General features: G+C 39.4%; 1 protein-coding gene across 3 annotated transcripts in view; it reads left to right on the top strand.

The window, feature by feature from the left end:
- SLC44A1 (solute carrier family 44 member 1) overlaps positions 1 to 18,460 on the top strand; it is a 200,036-nt gene that overhangs the window by 56,535 nt on the left and 125,041 nt on the right. For all 3 annotated transcript variants that reach the window (XM_066256608.1, XM_066256607.1, XM_066256606.1), the window contains exons 2-3: positions 58 to 147; positions 10,432 to 10,574. In XM_066256608.1, coding sequence (XP_066112705.1) covers positions 58 to 147; positions 10,432 to 10,574 — 233 coding nt within the window. The remainder of the gene's footprint in view (positions 1 to 57; positions 148 to 10,431; positions 10,575 to 18,460) is intronic.

The raw sequence follows: 18,460 nt of genomic DNA, 5'->3' as shown, positions 1-18,460 counted from the left end.
TCCTAATTGTAACTAAATTTAACATTTGCCACTTTCTCATTTTATATTTTCCATTAGAGCTCCAAGCGAGAATGGAAGCCTCTGGAGGAGCGTAGCTGCACAGACATACCGTGGCTGCTGCTTTTCCTCCTCTTCTGCATTGGGATGGTAAGGAAACGCCCAGGTGCTCAGAACCTGAGCTCACAGTCCGAGGGAATGATGGGGAGTTGGTTTAAAAAGGGAGCTTGCTATTTACTTAGGTAGTTTTAATTCCTCTTGAATTGCTTATATACCTAGAAGGCGTAGGTGACCACTGAAGCAAGTTATTTTTCTGCCATACAATTTGCTGATACTACTTGATACTCTTTGATTTTTATTTTATTTTATTTCATGAATTCATGAAAACAGATCAAAGTTTAAGGAGTGATTGGAAGACTTATTTCTTCAACTAGCTCATTTCAGAAAGCCAGATCATTTGATATAAATTTCTGTGTATTCTGATCTTGATGGGATGGGTGAGCAGAGTACAGGCCATGAGTCAAGAGTCCTGAGTATGTAACCAACCCGGTTACACAGACCTGCTGGTTATTTTTGTGTCTGTCAGTTCTCTTCTCAGGGGCTTGGTGTTCCTTTGTATAAAATGAGAGGTTTCGATGGATAGTATCACCATGCTTCCAGTTCTGACATTTTGTAGTTCTTTCTAGATGGGAGGCTGGTTGCTCACTGCTTCTTCCTCCTCCTGCACACACTAGGCCCTGCTGCCTGCTGTGTCTACTGCAATGAGTGGCACCTCTCAGGGGACATCAAGGAACCTGGTGACTTTCCCCTGGGTGTACAAGTTGCAGGAGCAGAATCCCTGGTGCAGGGTTGATAGCATCCTTATCCTAATTACACACCCTCTCTGCCCTGCAGGGATTTCTGCTACAGGCTTCAGGGACTTTAGAGTCACTGTCTGTGGGCTGGGCTGGGGGAAAAAAGATACGAAACAGCTGTTTTAGAGCTAACTGATGTTTCTAGCTAGAAAAGACTCGGAAGTCCTCATCTGGTTCGTCACCCTTGTTTTGCAGATTAAAAACATCAGATGCAAAGATGGATATGACCAGCCCAAGGCCACAGTGCTAGCTAACGGCAGAGCTGGGACCAGAGCCCGTCTCATCACTTCTGGGCCACTGCTCTTTCTGCCACCTTGATCCCTCTTCCTCAAGGGCACTGTGCAAACAGTATTGCTCTCTCCCCTAATCTTCACTAGCAAATCACAATATGCGCCCTCAGACCGCCTTTTCTGCACTACGCGTAGTATTTTTAAACTCCCTTTTTCCATACGTTACACTGAGGTTCTTTAGGAAAATCTCATTCTGTGTCTCTCTGTAACTGCCCACCTGGCTAATGCCATTTGCGAATCGCAGAACAAACCTAATCGCGGCTCCTAGACCTAATTGTAGGTATCAGTTCAGCCCCTGCACCACGGAAAAGAAAGCGGCACATTTTAATAAGATAGAATAAATACAGCAAAATAAGGAGTATTCATTTTAAAGATAATAGACAGCTCAGTTTCAGCGCACCTAGTTTATTTAGAGAAGTCAAAATACCATTTCCTCATTTAGGACTTCCGAGATAGTGTTCCCAAGCCTGCTCAGTTGAATGGGGCAGCAGCTTAAACGCAGCGTGCTTGAATGTGCTCGGACTGTGCGGAGGAGAACCAGTCCGCAGCCTGGCCCCACCGTGAAGTTAACCGTGGCGCCAATAGCAGCTGACCTTTCAAAATTATGTTTATCAAAACGTGGACCTGCCACCCAAGGCGCTTTTGATTCTCTGTGCTAAAATAGCTCAGGAAAGTGCCGCCATTAATGTTAATAGGCTGACTTGGGAGTGACTTGAGAGTAAGGAGCTATTTGTTTACTGAAATGTTTTAGTGCAATGGTAATTAATATAATGTTGATTTTAGTGTGATGATAATTAAGACCCACTGTGTGTACTTTTAAATGCAGGCACAGGGTTATTCGTTTTGGAATTGATTCTCTTAATGGGTTTCCTTCCCTGAGTTGAGCTATCACCAAGTTTTGCTGTGTGGAGCTGGAGAGATCTCCAAGTTCTGTGGCCCGCCCTCCTGGCACAGCAGTAGTTCAGTTTGTCTTCCGAGTATTTATGTGCATTTTTATTTTAAGGTTTTCTTTTCCCCTTTCGTTCTCATTCTGTTAGTACTTTAGAGAGAAACACAGTCAAGAAACCTTGAGCATTAACTCATGCTTGAGGCTTTCATCTATGTATTTATCTAAGGTGACCAACTTTTTTTTACAATGAAAAGGAGGACAAAAATAAATTGAAGAAAACAATATCATAAATAAAAGAAACATTTTATTCACTGCAACAATAATACACTATAATATAAATGCATAATAAAAACATTTGTAATATTCTATATTGTAATTACGCTTATACGCCTATTAATTTTTAATAATAATTGTAAGAAAAAAGTACTCATTTAGATACAAATACGTCACATCACATGCAATGGATCAACTGCATCGATCGAATACGGACATTTACAGATTAGTCTTCCAATATCAAAAAGGAGGACACTTATTGAGGGAGAACGGAACTTACAAAAGAAGGACTGTCCTCCCTACAGGAGGACGATCGGTCACCTTAATATCACATTAAATTCTCCCAATTGTCCTGAGATAGGTATTTCCTCCAGTTTACAAACAGGGTACAGTGGAGGTAAATATTAGCGTATCTAAGAATATACCTGTGGCAAAGGTAGAGAAAAACTGGAACTTTCTGCCTTGATTCTTTTCACACTGTGGCCCGGCAGCTGCCGCTCTTCGAGTCTTCTTTCTCAGTCGCCTTGCTGCCTGCTTCTCACACTGCAGCTGGATTCACGGCCTCGGCTTGCAGATCTGTGCTCATGTCTGAAACAGTTTAAGATCTATGCATCTTTCGCTCATCCTCTCCATTAAATATGCTTATCCATGTTCATTCCCTTGTAAATATTTGTTCTTCTCTTTTATTTCTTCCGTGACTTTCAAGGTTTTTTTTCATGCTTGAATTGTCTAGAATTCAGAGTCCTTTTCAAAGTAAACTGCTGTTAGCCTTCTTGACAGTTATGTCCTTCAACGTGAACTTTCATCATCGATGTTTTGCAATTACTGAACATATGCTTACCCTGCTCTAGAAAATTACATATAATATGGTAGTCTTGATTTTTATTTTTCATTAAAGTAGGGGGGGAAAGATTCTCAACCCTAGCTGCACATTCTAATTCACTGGGAGCTTTTAAAGAAATACTTGTTCCTGGGCCCCACCTTAATGGTTCTGATTTCATCTCTGTGGCTCTCATGCTCAGTCAGGGTTGAGACCCACTGTTGTAGGCACTGATGGACCACTGAAGCGTTTTAAGAAAGAAATTATAAGAGTGTGTTAAGAAAGACAGCCCTGGTAGTCAGTGTTAAATGCTTGTAAAGCCATTGGAAAGGATGAAGAGATTTCAGGCAGAACCATGGGGGCTGATGCCATAGCCCAGGTCAGTCCAGATAAGAAGTGAAATAAGATGAGGAGAGAGATTTAAAAAATAGAATTTGGTGTCATCAATGTTGCAGGCAAGTGAGAGACAGATTAAGAGCGACTAAGAGGTTCTTGTGTTAGGAGTTCGGGGTAGGGCTTTTCAGTTCAAATCCTGTGTTACCTTCTTATAGGTTCTAAACTAGAGCTTTTGTATACACAGAGAGAACAAGAATGGGGTGGATAAACAAAGTATTCCTTTATTAGTAGCTGAGCAGACACCTGGTTATATCCAATAAAGTGCTGCATTGTAAAAATAACTTGTAGAATAAAGCTTAGGCTAAAGGTCTTTTCCATCTTGGATGGCCTAACTTCATTCTATGTCAGGGAGAAGACTGTGTGAGAAGGGAAATGAAGAAGAGAAAAAAGAGGTCCACCTTGACCAAATAGCCCAGATCAATTTGCTATCAAAAGAAGGGGAAGAGGGGAGGCATGCTAAATACACCTAGTTTTTAGCATGGAAAATGAAAGCTACACCCCCTGAAACTTATCCCTATTGTTGTTGCTTCCTATGTACTAGGTCCTGTTCTCTGCACTTGACACAGAAACATATTTCACTTTCAAAACTGCTCACTGAAGTAGACATTATCATCATCCTTCCCATCTTACAGATAAGGGACCAGAGGCATCCAGATATGTTAAATAACTTGTCTGGATTGCACAGTGGCAACCCTTGAATACAGGAGAGAAGAGTACTAAGGTGAGGCTTCAAGAGATAATCCTTTTTGGGTGCTTGGAACTGGGACCAAAAGAAAAAGCTTTTCAGAATGTGGGCCTGTAAGACATAACTCACCCGCCACTGATATGTGGTCTAATCAATATTTCAGACTCTGAGCAAACAGTGGAGCCTTCCCACTCCCTCTAGTATAGAGTTAGGAAGCGAGGGTGCTGGCCAGAAGTGTGGAGAGAGGAGAACTGAAACATCCTCTTCGTATCTTATATGTGCAGTCTAGTAAATAATGCTGCTCCAAAAGGAGATAGGGTATGTGCAGGAAAGGGGAATGGTTTGGCAAAGCCAGGGATGAGAAGAGGACTGTGACACACAAGTGTATGGGTGAGGATAAGCGACTGGAAATGCAGAGCTGGCATTTTGGAGAATGATCTGGACTAGAGCTGGATTTCTTTCAGAGACATCGTTGCACAGTTTGTCCCTTCCGACTGCTTTCAAGGACCTTTTTTATTTTATAGCATGAGTGCAGTTCCCAGAGCATAGTGTTTCTACCTCATTAACTGTTGTTGATAGCAGCCCAAAGTGAGACACTCAAAGACTCACTGCAGTATTTTGTCACCTGTGTGCTGTCTGTGCTTGGCCAGGATCATAAGGCAGGAAGAACAGCACACCAAAGACTCCCTTAAGGCTACCCGATGCAATGACTACCTACTTTCTGTTAAATTCTGGAGCCTTTAAAAAAAATTGAGGTAAAATAGACTTATCATAAAATTTACCATTTTAACTATTTTTAAGTGTCCAGTTTAGTTAAATCTATTTTGCTTTTAGTGTACTCATGTTTTTGTTTTTTTTCCCCCTCAGTCACTGTAGTGGACCAAATGGGTTTATACTTACTTCTCTCCACAAGTACACCCTGGAAAATTTTAATTTGTTCCTACATTCCCTTACATTCATAAAATTGTGGGAGCAGAAATCATAATGTGAGATTAATGTGGTCCAGTCTTTGTTACAAGTGAGGAAACTGAGGCTCAGAGAATTTTAAGTGACTTGCCCAGGATCATAAGGAGTATTTGCAGTAGAGCTGGGTTTGATTCCCAGTGTTCCTTGTGAAGTTTTCTTTTAATGTTTTTATTACTTAAGTTGCTTGTGAAACTGGGCCTACCTGATTTTGCTTCCTCACTCCCCATTCATTTCTTCTCTTTGGAGACATTTCAGTTCTTCTAAGGTAAACCTTATGTATTATAACCCTTCTATACCTTGCATGACATCGTGTGTTTGCATGTACTTAGCCACTGCTTATTGAGCAGGTACTTCCTAGACTTCCCCTCATCATTGTCTTCTACTCTCCTCTTTCGTAGAGTAATGCATCCTTTTTAACTTTAAAGAAATCCAGAAATCTAGCAGGTTGTCAAACATTTTAAATTAATATTTTTAGTTTAAACAGTAGCACTGCGCATTCTAATCCTCCTTTGTCTGATGGGTCTAATGGCCTTCCTTCTCCCAGGGTTCTCAGGAGGAACAAGCCAAATGTGACTCCCAGGTTTGACAAACTGGCTATTAGGAGATTGATGCTAAACACTGACCGAGATGAGGGTTATCTAGAGCTAAAGGAGAGGGTATTTGAGAAAGAAAATAAAGAATCTGGACTGCCTTTCACTAATTCCTGGGCAAGGGCTGTAAGCATGTCTTTCCCCCATCGTTTTACTTGGAAACAGTTTGCCATCTTACGCACCGTACTCTCCCTCCCTCTCCTCATCATGTTTTTGTTGACTTGTTTTAGAACTAAACTAAGGCTGCCACCTTGCTCGGTTGCACAGTCAAGGCTCTGGGTGTGAAATTCAACCTGCTTGTGAAATAAAATATGTCTTTTTTTCTTTTTTGGCTTAATAATAAATGAAGCTAAGCAAAAGTTCTTAAAGTGAACTAAACCTTGGGATATGAAGGGGAAGTGAGCACAGTTCATTATTGAGCCAGTTGTCCTTTCTTACATTTAGCAACAGGTACTTACCAGCTGCCAGATCTTGCCTGTGGCCCACCGTCCCCCTATGCCTAATCTGATTTGAGTCATCTCCTGTTTGTGATTCGATTTGCCTGACCCTCCTCTCTTAAAATAACACTTCTGAAAACACTTCGAGAACTCAGTCATTTTAAGATTTTAGCCATGGTTCTCTTCCTTACTAATAAGCTTACTTTCTCTCCAGTGATTGCTCCCTATTATAGTATTATAAAAGCGTTCCTCATCCCCCTTATCATTGGCTTTATTACTGTGGCTTCTTTCTGCTGAATGCTCCCCCCCACCACCCTCATCCTCCCCCTCTCACAGTCATTATTTTGTTGAGTGTATTCTGCAAAGTTTCTCACCCTGTTTTAATTTCATGTGCCACGGTTTTTTTTTTTTCTCATATGAAACTATATTGCTTCTCTCATTTGGATTTCAGAATATTTTTTAAAAAGAGATTGTATTTTTAATTAGATTTGGCCTAGTTCCCCATTATCGAACCTTGTACCATCTGGAAAGTCCCTGGAATAACAATCATGGTTTCTTTCTAGCTTATTATCTCACTATTCTCTTTCCTCTCTCCCCTGATGCTTCTCACCCCCTCTATTCTAATGCTTTTGGAAGCTACTAAGATGTTTCTTTTACATGGCCTATGTGAAAATATGTCAGTGTTCCATTTGACCGTATACCTGTGACATGTATCGTTTAAACTTGGTCTGCATCCCAGAGGGATGTGAGGTGGCTTATGATAAATAAGATAAATGAAACCCCACAAAACCACACGTCCAACAGTACAGTTAAAAATAATCAGAAAGGGAAATCAGAAAGCATTTATAGGAATCTGTAACATGAAGTACTGATCAAGCATAGGAAGAAAATTCCCGTGAAAAGTGAAAGAAGAACATAACCTTTTAATTACTATGTGAGGGCCTTGCTATTTTAGACAAGTAGTGACAGAAGATTGTAATTGTGGTCTGAACATTTCTGTGTAATCACAAAGTTACTGACACTATTTCTCACTTTTATCCCCCTAGAAATTTTTGTTGTAAAAGAGAGAAGTGAGGTGGTGTTTGGTTAGCCCCCAGGTACCATTGTCAACCTCTTTAGTGTGACTTACTCAAATTTACCACTAAGAGCTACCATATATCGATTACCTGCCACGTACCAGACCAGCTAGGGGCTAATGCATTACCACATTTAGTTTTTATCATTAGGCTGTGAAATAAATATTACAACCCTCCCCCTTATTCACCGGGGATACCTACCAGGATCCCCAGGGGGTGCCTAAAACCGTGGAGAGTACTGAACCCTATACACATACTATGTTTGTTTCCTATATGTACATATCTTTTCACTTAAAGAAAGTGCTTCATGGCTTCTCTTTGGCATATTTGAATCGCCAGCATCACTACCTTTGCGCTTTGAGGCCATTATTAAGCAAAATAAGGGTGACTTGAGCATAAGCACTATGACACCATGGCAGTAGATCTGATAATCAAGGAAGCTACTAACTGACTACGGGCAGGTAGCATGTACAGCATGGATACCCTGGACAGGGGGATGAGTCACGTCCTTGGTGGGATGGAGCGAGGAGTGAGGTACTAGCATGCTACTCAGAATGGCATGCCAGTTAAAACTTATAGATTGCTTACTTCTGGAATTTTCCATTTAATTTTTCCAAAGCACGGTTGACTACGGGTAACTGAAACCACGGATAAAAATCCTCAGTGCTCTGTGCGAGGGATGAGGAAGAAACAGTCTGAGTAGGTAATTGGATCAAAGTCGAAGTCACACAGGTAGTAAGTAGCAGAGTGAGGGTTTGCATCCAGGCCTTTCTGGGTTCCCTTTCTATTGCTCTAGGATGCTTCTTGTTAAAGAACCGTACTGGAAGGATTAGCCATTAAATCTCCTAATAGTCATCTCCACTTACATCTTTTGTTCAGTGGTCGAGTTTCCTGTTTTGAGGTTCAAGAATATGCTAAAAATGGCATGCTGATTTGTACATGGGTATGTATCTAGGGGATGAAATATTCTTTTTTTTTGTCTTAGTATTGGTGTGAAGTTCTGAGCTGGGGCTAACTGCCCTGCAGTCTCCTCAGAGAAGTGAGGAGAGGGGGGAGGGGCTACAGGGGGAAGATGAGTGAGAAAGTACTGACCAGGCTGTGCCTAATCCTAGTCCTCACAGTTAGCTATTGCTTTGAGACACAAGGGTACTCTCATTTATTGAGACAGATGCTTTACATGTTATTATCTCATATAATTCCCATAGCAGCCTTTGTGGTAAGTGGTTTTAGCCCCAACTTATAAATGGGTATACTGAGGCACAGAGGATTAAGCAAATTTGCCCCAAGTTCACATAAGGAGAAAATTGATTCATTCATGTTCCACTGATCAATGCAGGTTTATCTGACCCCAAAATGCCTGGTCTTTCCCTTCCAGCATGTTCTCATTTCTAACAGCAGTATAGCTAATATTTATTGAGCTCTTACTTTGTGCCAAGCAGGAATCTTACCTGCTTATCTTTTTTTTTTCTTTTTTTTTTTTTTAGAGAGAGAGAGAGAGGAACATTGATTTTGTTGTTCCACTTATATATGCATTCTTTATTTATTTATTCATTCATTTTTAGAGAGGAGAGAGAGAGACAGAGAGAGGAGAGAGAGACAGAGAGAGAGAAGGGGGGAGGAGCTGGAAGCATCAACTCCCATATGTGCCTTGACCAGGCAAGCCCAGGGTTTCGAACCGGCGACCTCAGCATTTCCAGGTCGACGCTTTATTCACTGCGCCACCACAGGTCAGGCCCTGCTTATTTTACTGTACGGGATTATTTCATTTAATCCTTAATAGCAGCTTTACGAGCTACCTTTATCTCCATTTTACAGGTCAATAAATTGAGGTACAGAAAGTTAAAGTAACTGGACAAGAATGAGAGAGCGAGAAAGTAGCAAATCAGGGACAGTCTCTGATTCCACTTTCTTACAGAGTGTAGTTTCAAGAAGTTTCTACTAGCTAGAGTTATACTCTCTATTCTCACCCCCACCCCCACTCCATTACTTTCCTTACCTGAGTGATGAAAATAAAGGGGTTATTTAGAAAAGAAAATAGTTTGTCTGTTTAGGAAAGTATGTTTAAGAGGGAAATACTTTTCTCTGTAGTATGACCTATGAGTGTAGTGCTTAACACTGCAGGCCTGAGATTTACCAGGGCTACTTAGTGCTGCTCATTTAATGGGTCAACGGGGACAATCTCTGCCTTTATTAGCCACTTTAACAAAGATAACAACAAAAAAAAACCCCTTAAGCTTGTAATGACCACATTGCAAGAATATTTCTTAACCCCCATCTTTTCTCCCAGTTCAATCAGTTTCTTGGTAGTGATTCACCCTACTTCCTGTTCTTGTGCCCCATAGCCTGCACTTGAGTATAGGCTTTAATTGCTTTGTTCTGGTCAGCATGTACGTACTTGACTTAGCAAGCATCATGTGGCTCTGAGGCATCTACCGCTTGCCTTTGGCACTGTGATGAAGCCTGTTCCCATGACAAGAGTGCCCTTTGTGGCACACACACCCAGTGCCTCCCTCTCCTTGACTCTCCCGGGCAGTGCTTTGTGTTGTAAGTCTTTGGCTTGTGTTACTGCTGGAAGCAAACACAAGTGTTGTGTGCACTGAAGTGATAAATCAAAACCTATGTACCTATAGTTCTTTGAAATATTTTCTTTCATCCATTGCTGTTGTTCATTTAATAGGACTCCTTTACAAGCAAATAAAACTTTTTTTAAAAAATGAAGAAAGCTGGGTTTCATCCTATGCTCTGATCTTTACTAGCGTTTGTGGCCTTGGAAAACTTATTGAACCTCTCTGGGTTTCAGTTTCCTCATCGTGAAGATTAGCTATAATGTATGATAAGCACCCAGTACAGAGCCTGGCATAGAGCAGATGTTCAATACAGAGGAGCTGCTGTTGTTATGATAAAATGTAAAGATGATCACATGATGTAAAAGCTTAGAGATTTGTTTTGTTATGGTAGTAAATAGTGTTTCCCAGGGGATTTCTTTGTGCTGCTTCTGTGAAATCCATGGAAAACAGTGGAATACTGTTTGCAACAAGGAAAGATAGCTCTTTGTTCCCTTCAACAGACAAAAGAAGCTCATTATCGTATCAAGTAGTGACTGTTGCTATTGAAATGGTTTATTTGTATGTTTTTTTTTCTGTTTTTTTTCCCCCTAGGGATTTATTTGTGGCTTTTCAGTAGCAACAGGTGCAGCAGCGAGACTAGTGTCAGGATACGACAGCTATGGAAATATCTGTGGGCAGAAAAATGCAAAGTTGGAAGCAATACCAAACAGTGGCATGGACCACACCCACCGGAAGTGAGTAGAATGTTGCTGAATGAACACAATGGAAACTTTGAAGTGGGGGGAGAAAGTTCTGCTTTTCTTGCTGTTATAAAGATATCTTACTGAATATTATTTTTATATGACTCCTGTTAATTTCTAAAACAAGAAAACTGTCCACTTGAATTATTACTGGCCTATAAATACAATTTCCAGGAAACAAAATTAGTTGCCGTGCTGAAATGGGGTACCTGGAGGTTTGAATGAGTAAAGGCTTGATTTGAGAGGGTTGATCTTGTACTTTGTTTTGCATTAGCTTAGGCTATACACTAAGTTTTAACCCAGAAAATAGCATGACAATTTTCTTCCTATGATTATACTTGATGGGGAGATAGAGGGATGATAATGGATTTTGAAACATTAAAGTTATAATGAAACATTTTAGAATGCATAATTTATAAGTACACATCAATCCAGCTTTATAGAGGACGCATTTGCTTTGTTAGATGTCGAAATTTGTTTGGGGTTCTCAAGGTTTATCTTTTGGATTTCGTGAAATTCCTGACTTAATTGCCTTTTTTTTTTTTCTTCTTCAAAGGAGCTATTATTTCATTTTTAATGTCTCTGGGGAAAGCAGACTTTATCAATCATTTTATGTATGAAATCGTATATTTGCTTAAATTATATATTTATGCCCCCATCAAGCTTTATTAGACAGGTCTAATAAAGACAGGGCTTCAGAATTAACCAAACTGATTTTAAGGTAACAGGTTAACCAATTCAATTAATGAACTTTATGGAAAAGGCTTTAATAGATAAAAACATTTTTTAGACTGTATTTCTATTATGAAACATTTTCCGGGATGTCATAACTGTTATTTATTATTAGAGAAATCTGTTGGTTAAATCTGGGTCCCTACTGGGAAGTTTAAAGTTTAATTTGGTAATTTCACAAACGTAAAAAAAAAAATACAAATAGTTAATCATGTTTCAGCAATAGCCCTCCATTTAATGAAGGAAAAATAAAGTTCAAATAAATAAAATGTGAAGTAATAGTACAGAATATTTGTGTAGCACACCGTAGTCAACAGCACTCTGTGAGGCGGAGTAGCGGAAGCTCAGCGATACTGACCTGGCTTTTCAGAGTCTCATGGGCCGTGGAATATCCAGCGCAGACCTTGAGCTCTTCTCTTGAGCGCACCTGCGTCCCTTGGCAGGAGAAGAGAAAATTGGACTCTGAGAGGGTAAAGAATTGTTTTTCATTTATCCTTTTCAGTTGCCTCGTGAAATTATCGCAAATCTTAGGCCTTGCATTATTTCTTATAGCAAGACGACCCATATGTTTTGCTTTTACTTTTTTTTTTATTTTGAGATAATTTTAGGCTCATCTAGAAGTTACAGAAAGGTGAAGAATTCCACATATCTTTTTGTGTGTGTAGCTCCTGTCCGTGCTGCCAAATGTTGTTTTACTCTTTCACGCTGCTGACAGGCACCAAACATCAACTGTTGCCATTTAGATAATTGAGGAGATAGGAGGAAAAGGGCCCTGCTCCCTCAGGTCTGCTGCTCGCAGGAGGTTCTAATTATTTTTATGGCTCCCTTTATAACTTGCTGGTGACTCCAGGCACATTCTCACCATGGGTTTGTGTAAATGTCACTCTTCACACTTAACCTAATAGGGGTTTATGTGGTCAATTTTTAATTTCAAATCCTCAGATTATTCTTTGTACATTTTGACCTCTTACAAAGAGAGTCAGCTATTATTCCGGAAAAGTGGTTAGTTTTTTCTGAGTGCTTAGCATAGTCAAGAGCCATTCATGGATAGTTGTAGAGGAAATAGTACAGAGATGCCCTGAATCATATATACATGTTTAAAATTTATTTTTAATTTCTACTTGCCTCATTTTAGTGCTGACACATCTAAGTATTTCTATCTATAAATGGCAATTAAAAAAAAAAGAATGGTACATTTTGAACATATGCTTCTCAGGTAAGTCTGTTTGGATTTGAAAAGAGGCAGAAAATCTTTGTTTATTATCTTAACCCTATCTTCTTTTTTTGCCTGGCTAAATGCATTGGTTTTCTCCTTTTTCACTCATTTCCTCATATATCATTTATTATAAGTACCAGTCTCTTCCATAGCTATCGAATTTTTTTACACTGTTTTTGTCTGCTATAACTTCAGCTTGACCTTGATCACTTTCTCTTATCCCTCATCCTCAGCCCCAGTACCTAGTACTTACTAGGATCTCCGTACATATTTTTTGAATAAGTTCATGAATGAATCCTCTAAAATCTTGAATATAGTAGCTCTTTCTTGCCTTCATGAATATTGTTTTCTCTATTAGAAAAAAATTTTCTCACATTCTTTCTATGGCTAAATTCTATTTATCCTTCAGTTTTCAGTGTAACTAATACTTCCAAAGAAGTCTTTTTTGATCTCACAATTTAAATACTCTCTCATTGTGTCCTGTAATATGTGTAATTATACATTTATTTTGTGATTATTTGCTGAATGTTTGTCTCTCTGAGTTCCACGAGAACAGAGCTGAGGTCTGTTTTGTTACTATCCCTTCAGTACCTAAAACAGGCATGGCCAACAGTTTTTGCCCCTGGACCAGATTAGAAAGAAAACTTTTTTCACAAGCCAGACGAAATATTAAAATTAAAAAAATGTTAAATACAAAAACAATTTGTTTGCCTGACCAGATGGTGGCGCAGTGGATAGAGCATTGGATTAGGATGCAGAGGACCCAGATTTGAGACCCCGAGGTCACCAGCTTGAGCGCGGGCTCATCTGGTTTGAGCAAAGCTCATCAGCTTGGACCCAAGGTCGCTGGCTCGAGCGAGGGGTTACTCGGTCTGCTGAAGGCCCGCGGTCAAGGCACATATGAGAAAGCAATCAATGAACAACTAAGGTGTCACAACAAAAAACTGATGATTGATGCTTCTCATCTCTCTCCGTTCCTGTCTGTCTGTCCCTATCTGACCCTCCCTCTGACTGTCTCTGTAAAAAAACAAAACAAAACAAAAAAACAATTTAAGTAAACAAAATTTTATTATGTAATTTTTTATGAATAAATGTGAGTGAAAAAAATTTTAATATACATTATTTTAATCAAAATATATTTTAATACAAATATAATTACATACCATATAAATATCCAAACTATCACAATCAATCGAAACAATATTTAATTAATAGAATGAGCTTGAAGGGGTTATATTGCAAATAAAACAATTATTTCGTTTTACAAACAGCCTAGACACGTTTTCAGTTATCAACTGCAGCTATTGTCTATGCTACAATGCCACTTGATTCAGCACACTTGACCACAAAAATAACGAATTATTTGACCTTGGGTGTGCACTGGCAAACTCCGCCTAAAAGAATGTGGGTTTCACATCGCCACTAAATGTCAAACAGTTCACATCGAGTACAGACGAGTACAAAAGTTGTAAATCTTTATAATGGAATATTTTTAAAAAATAAAGAAGTATCACGAATCCATTGGACCAATTATTGGAAGTTAACCCTAGATTAGTCACACATGGAATTATTTTCCACGTATCACTATCTTCTTAAATATCTTGATTTCCAATAATCAAAGACACCTCCGCTTCTGAGTAGCTGAGATTTTAAAGTAGTGGAGAATATTAAAAAGTTAATCGCGGGCCGCATAAACTCATTACGGGGGCTGGATTCTGCCTGCGGGCCGTATGTTGGCCATGCCTGACCTAGAACATAGCAAACACTCAATTAAATGTTTGTGGAATGGGTAAATAAATCTATTTCCTTTTTAGAATATGTACTAAAAAGTGAATTACCGAGTCTGAAGATATGAATATTTTAAGATTATTAATGCATTTTGTTGAATGGCTTTCCATAAAAGCTGTTCCATTTACATTCCCACCAACAGTGTCTGAGATTGCTTTATCTTTGCTCGTATTACTAGTCTTTTATTCTCTACTAATTTGACCAACCAAAAAATGGTGGTTTAGAGTTTTAATTTGTTTGTCTTTGATTATTCATGAGCGTGAGCTTTTCTCCCCTTGTGTTGGTTGGCCTCTCATGAAGACTGTTGTGCTAGCATATCTATTCTTGGTCTTACTTCTAATCCTCTCTCTCCTTTATACTGTGATAAGATTAAGTTCTTTAAATCCCTTTATTGTCGTTTCCCTGTTCAAGAGCCTTTCTTTTAGTATCATTGCCTGTACTATCAAAACCGAGCCCACTCAGCTCCTGCCGTTCCAGGCTTCCCCTGATTCAGACCCGTGCTATTTCTTCATCCTTCTCTCACTGGTCCTCAGTGTGGTGGTATTGATACTCAGTTGAGCCTACCTGTGTGTTGTGTCCTCTACCTCTCTGCCACTGAATTCTTGAAAGACGTAGGTAGGTCTCATAACTAGCCTCTTTATGAAATATTTCAAAATTAACTTTATCCCATAATGATCTTTCTTTTATTACCTGCACTTTCCTATTTCACACGTGTTTTTCTGTTGCCTCTACGTGGTTCTCTAATTATAGCCTATATTTCTACCTGTATTACTGTAATTATCATTACCATAAACTTAGTGGCTTAAAAATAAATGTAGCTGCATGGGCTCTCTCACAGTTTATGTGGGTCAGGGGTCTGGATATGGCTTAATGGGATCTCCTGCTTCAGAGCCTCCCCCACGCTGCGGTCCACGTGTTAGCCAGGGCTGGGCTGGACTGGGAAAGTGCCCCTTTCAAGCCCACAGCTGTTGGCAGCACAGTCCTTGCGGATTGTTGGGGCTGAGAGCCATAACTCTGGCCGGGCTGTCAGCGGGAGGGCACCCTCAGTGCATGCTGTGTGGGCCTTCCCAGACGGCATAGACCTCTTCATACGGTGGCTTGCTTCAAAGGCAGCCTGGGAGAGCATCTACAGAGAGGTTGCCAGCAAGAGGACAGTTACAGACTTCTATAATGTATTTATGAAAACGCTATCCTGTCGCCTTTGCCATTTCCTGTTGTTTAGAAGCAAGTCATAGGTCCCACCCAAAGTCAAGTTGAGTGAATACACAAGGGCATAAATTCTAGGACATAGGAAATTTTAGAGTCTGTCTGCCACACTGCCCCAGCTCTGTCTCCCTGGAACACCTTGTTTTATATAACTTCCAGGTTTGAGCACCCAAAAGTTACTACTTAAGGGCTTTTTGAATTGCAATAAAATAGGAAGGAGGAAAGTCAGGAGAGGCCTTTGACCTGTTCTAACCAGACAATTTAAGATACCAGAATGACTATTAAGAATCCTATTAGTAGTAAAAGCAGTATTTTGTTTTCTTATCATTTTAATTTTAATGTGCTCTTTTTCTCCAAATAATATTTTTGACCTGATAATTGATGTACTATAGTAATAAGGTTATGTAGGAAAATGGCAGATGGCATTTTGTGAGAAACAGGAAGTGCACATCTTCATAGATTATGTTCCCAAAATTGATGTTTAAGTCGGTTGCTTGAAATGTATAAAACTTTTCTGCATAGAAACAGTGCTTTAAATGAGACTGTAAGGCTGGTTGAACTTAGAAAAGCTCATTTATCTTAAAACCATAAAGTTCCAGAGATGAAAGGGACCTTTAAGATTACCTAACGTGTAGCCTCCTGAAAACATCCCATCAAGTATCTGAGTGCCAGCTGAGGCCCAGAGAAGAAAATGACTTGTTTTGTAGCTGAGCAGTGGTGATTGGTGGTGATGGGACTATAGGACATGAGTATGGCTTCCAGACAGTATTTTTGGTTCTGGGGAGTAGGGTGGTAATAATATATGTTGAACTCTGATTGACAGTTCCAAAAACATCTCTTCTGCCACATGCTAGATTGCCTACAATTTTCCAAACCATAAAGCTAGACTTAAAGTGTATGTGTCAATTTTTGGACAGTTGATGATGATGATTATAGTAATTGTTGCCAGAGAGGAAGACCCCTCTATCTTCTATATTGATTTGGATAAGGCAGAAGTGCTTGTAGTTCTACGATACCTGAATTAGGAGACATGGGACTATGCTGGGGCAAAGCATCTGGCTCTGTTGGTCCCTGGGGAGACGACGAGTGGAGGATACTCTAAAAAATTTTTCCCATTGTGTCTCACTTATCAATATTGATTTTTCTGTAGAGGTTCTAAAGATATCTCTTTTTTTGTACAGATCTAACTTTCTTCTATATTTTTTTGCCTTTCCACTGAGGAATCCAGTTAGAATTCCAATCACTGGTAAAGGCTCTATGATCCTAAATACCTCTCAGATTTCAGATAAACGGTGTTAACAGGAAGTTCTAGTCCAAAGAGGTTGATGGCATGCATGAGTATTATCTGTGGGGGATATTTTACTTGAGACATTTTCTGTTTCCTTCATAACCTTTAGCAGAGTATCTAGGGGAAATCAAAGTGTGAGTTTTACCTCGTTTCTTTAACCGTCTCATTTCCCAGAAATCCATAGCTTAGACTGTTTGTGCTGGAAGGGCCCTCGAGATCACCGAGCCCCTTCATCTTACACGTGAAGACAATGGGGTCCGGAGCACATGAGTGATGCCGTTTCAGGCCTGGTACTCTGCTCTCCAAGCCCAGTCTGGTGCTCTTCGCACTGCGGACCCAGGTCTCTGGGGAGCTACATGGTGAGGCGCTATCCCATTGTGGTCACTTTGGGGTCCTCTCCCTCCCAACATTTAAAGGTGAAGGAAACTTTTGGTAGAACATGCAAAGAAGAAGGGGCAGGTTATGTAAATTAATATATTAATCTGTGGAGGCTTTGAATAGTTTAAAGGCAATCTTTGTTTCTTTCTCTGTCAGATAAAGAATATGAATTTTAATGATGAAATGTATTATTCTCATTTTACATTTGGATATTTTTATTATATGTATTTAAATTTGAAAACACTTATTGGAAAACATGTAAGCTTAAACTGATACTGTCACTTTTTGAAAGATAATTGTTTAGTAGACAATAGTCTTATTTTAAAGAAACTCTTTAAGTTAATTTTTTAAAATATATTATTTTTCAGTTACAGTTTACATTCAGTATTATTTTGTATTAGGTTCAGATGTACAGCATAGTGGTTAGACAATCTTATACTTTACACAGCGTTCCCCCCCCCCACCCCCTAATATTTCCAGTGCCCACCTGGCACCATCTGTAGTGATTACAATATTATTGACTACATTCTCTATGCTCTACTTTACATCCCCGTGGTTATTTTGTTACTATCAATTTGTACTTCATCGTAATCCCTTCATCTTTTTCCCCAAGTTCCCCAAGCTACCTCCCTTCTGGTAACCATCAGCCTGTTTTCTGTGTCTTAAGAGTCTGTTTCAATTCTATTTGCTCGTTTTTGTTCCTTAGATTCCACATATAAGTGAAGCCACATGATATTTGTCTTTCTCTGACTGACTTATTTCACTAGCATAATACCCTCTAGGTCCATCCCTGCTGTCACAAGAGGTAAGATTTCATTCTTTTTTATGGCTGAGCAATATTCCACTGTATAGATGTACCACAGCTTTTTTACCCTCTCATCTATTGATAGGCACTTGGGTTGCTTTCATATTTTGGTTACTGTGAATAACACTGCAGTGAACATAGGGGTGCACATATTCTTTCAAATTACTGTTTTGGGAAACTATTTGAATAATTGCTACAAGAATATAGAGTAGGACATAGTGGCACTAATTACTTTCTCTAGAGCTCAGAGCTCTGTAGGTTTAGTGTCTGGTTCAGTTTACCCCATGATTGCTAATTAGTTTATGAACTTTTATAAAGGTTTATTTAGGGGGTTGATGTGATATACCAATATGGAGAATATGTTCACTATTTAAATTACTGATGAAAAAACTGTCAAACTTTCTGGGCCTATCCCATTCAATATAATCATCTGTTTTAGGAAGAACATTTTTCTTTCATTAATATGT

This window comes from Saccopteryx bilineata, chromosome 2 (assembly GCF_036850765.1).
Source record: "Saccopteryx bilineata isolate mSacBil1 chromosome 2, mSacBil1_pri_phased_curated, whole genome shotgun sequence".
In the NCBI taxonomy this organism is placed as follows: domain Eukaryota; kingdom Metazoa; phylum Chordata; class Mammalia; order Chiroptera; family Emballonuridae; genus Saccopteryx; species Saccopteryx bilineata.
This window is presented reverse-complemented; position numbering and strand designations above follow the sequence as displayed.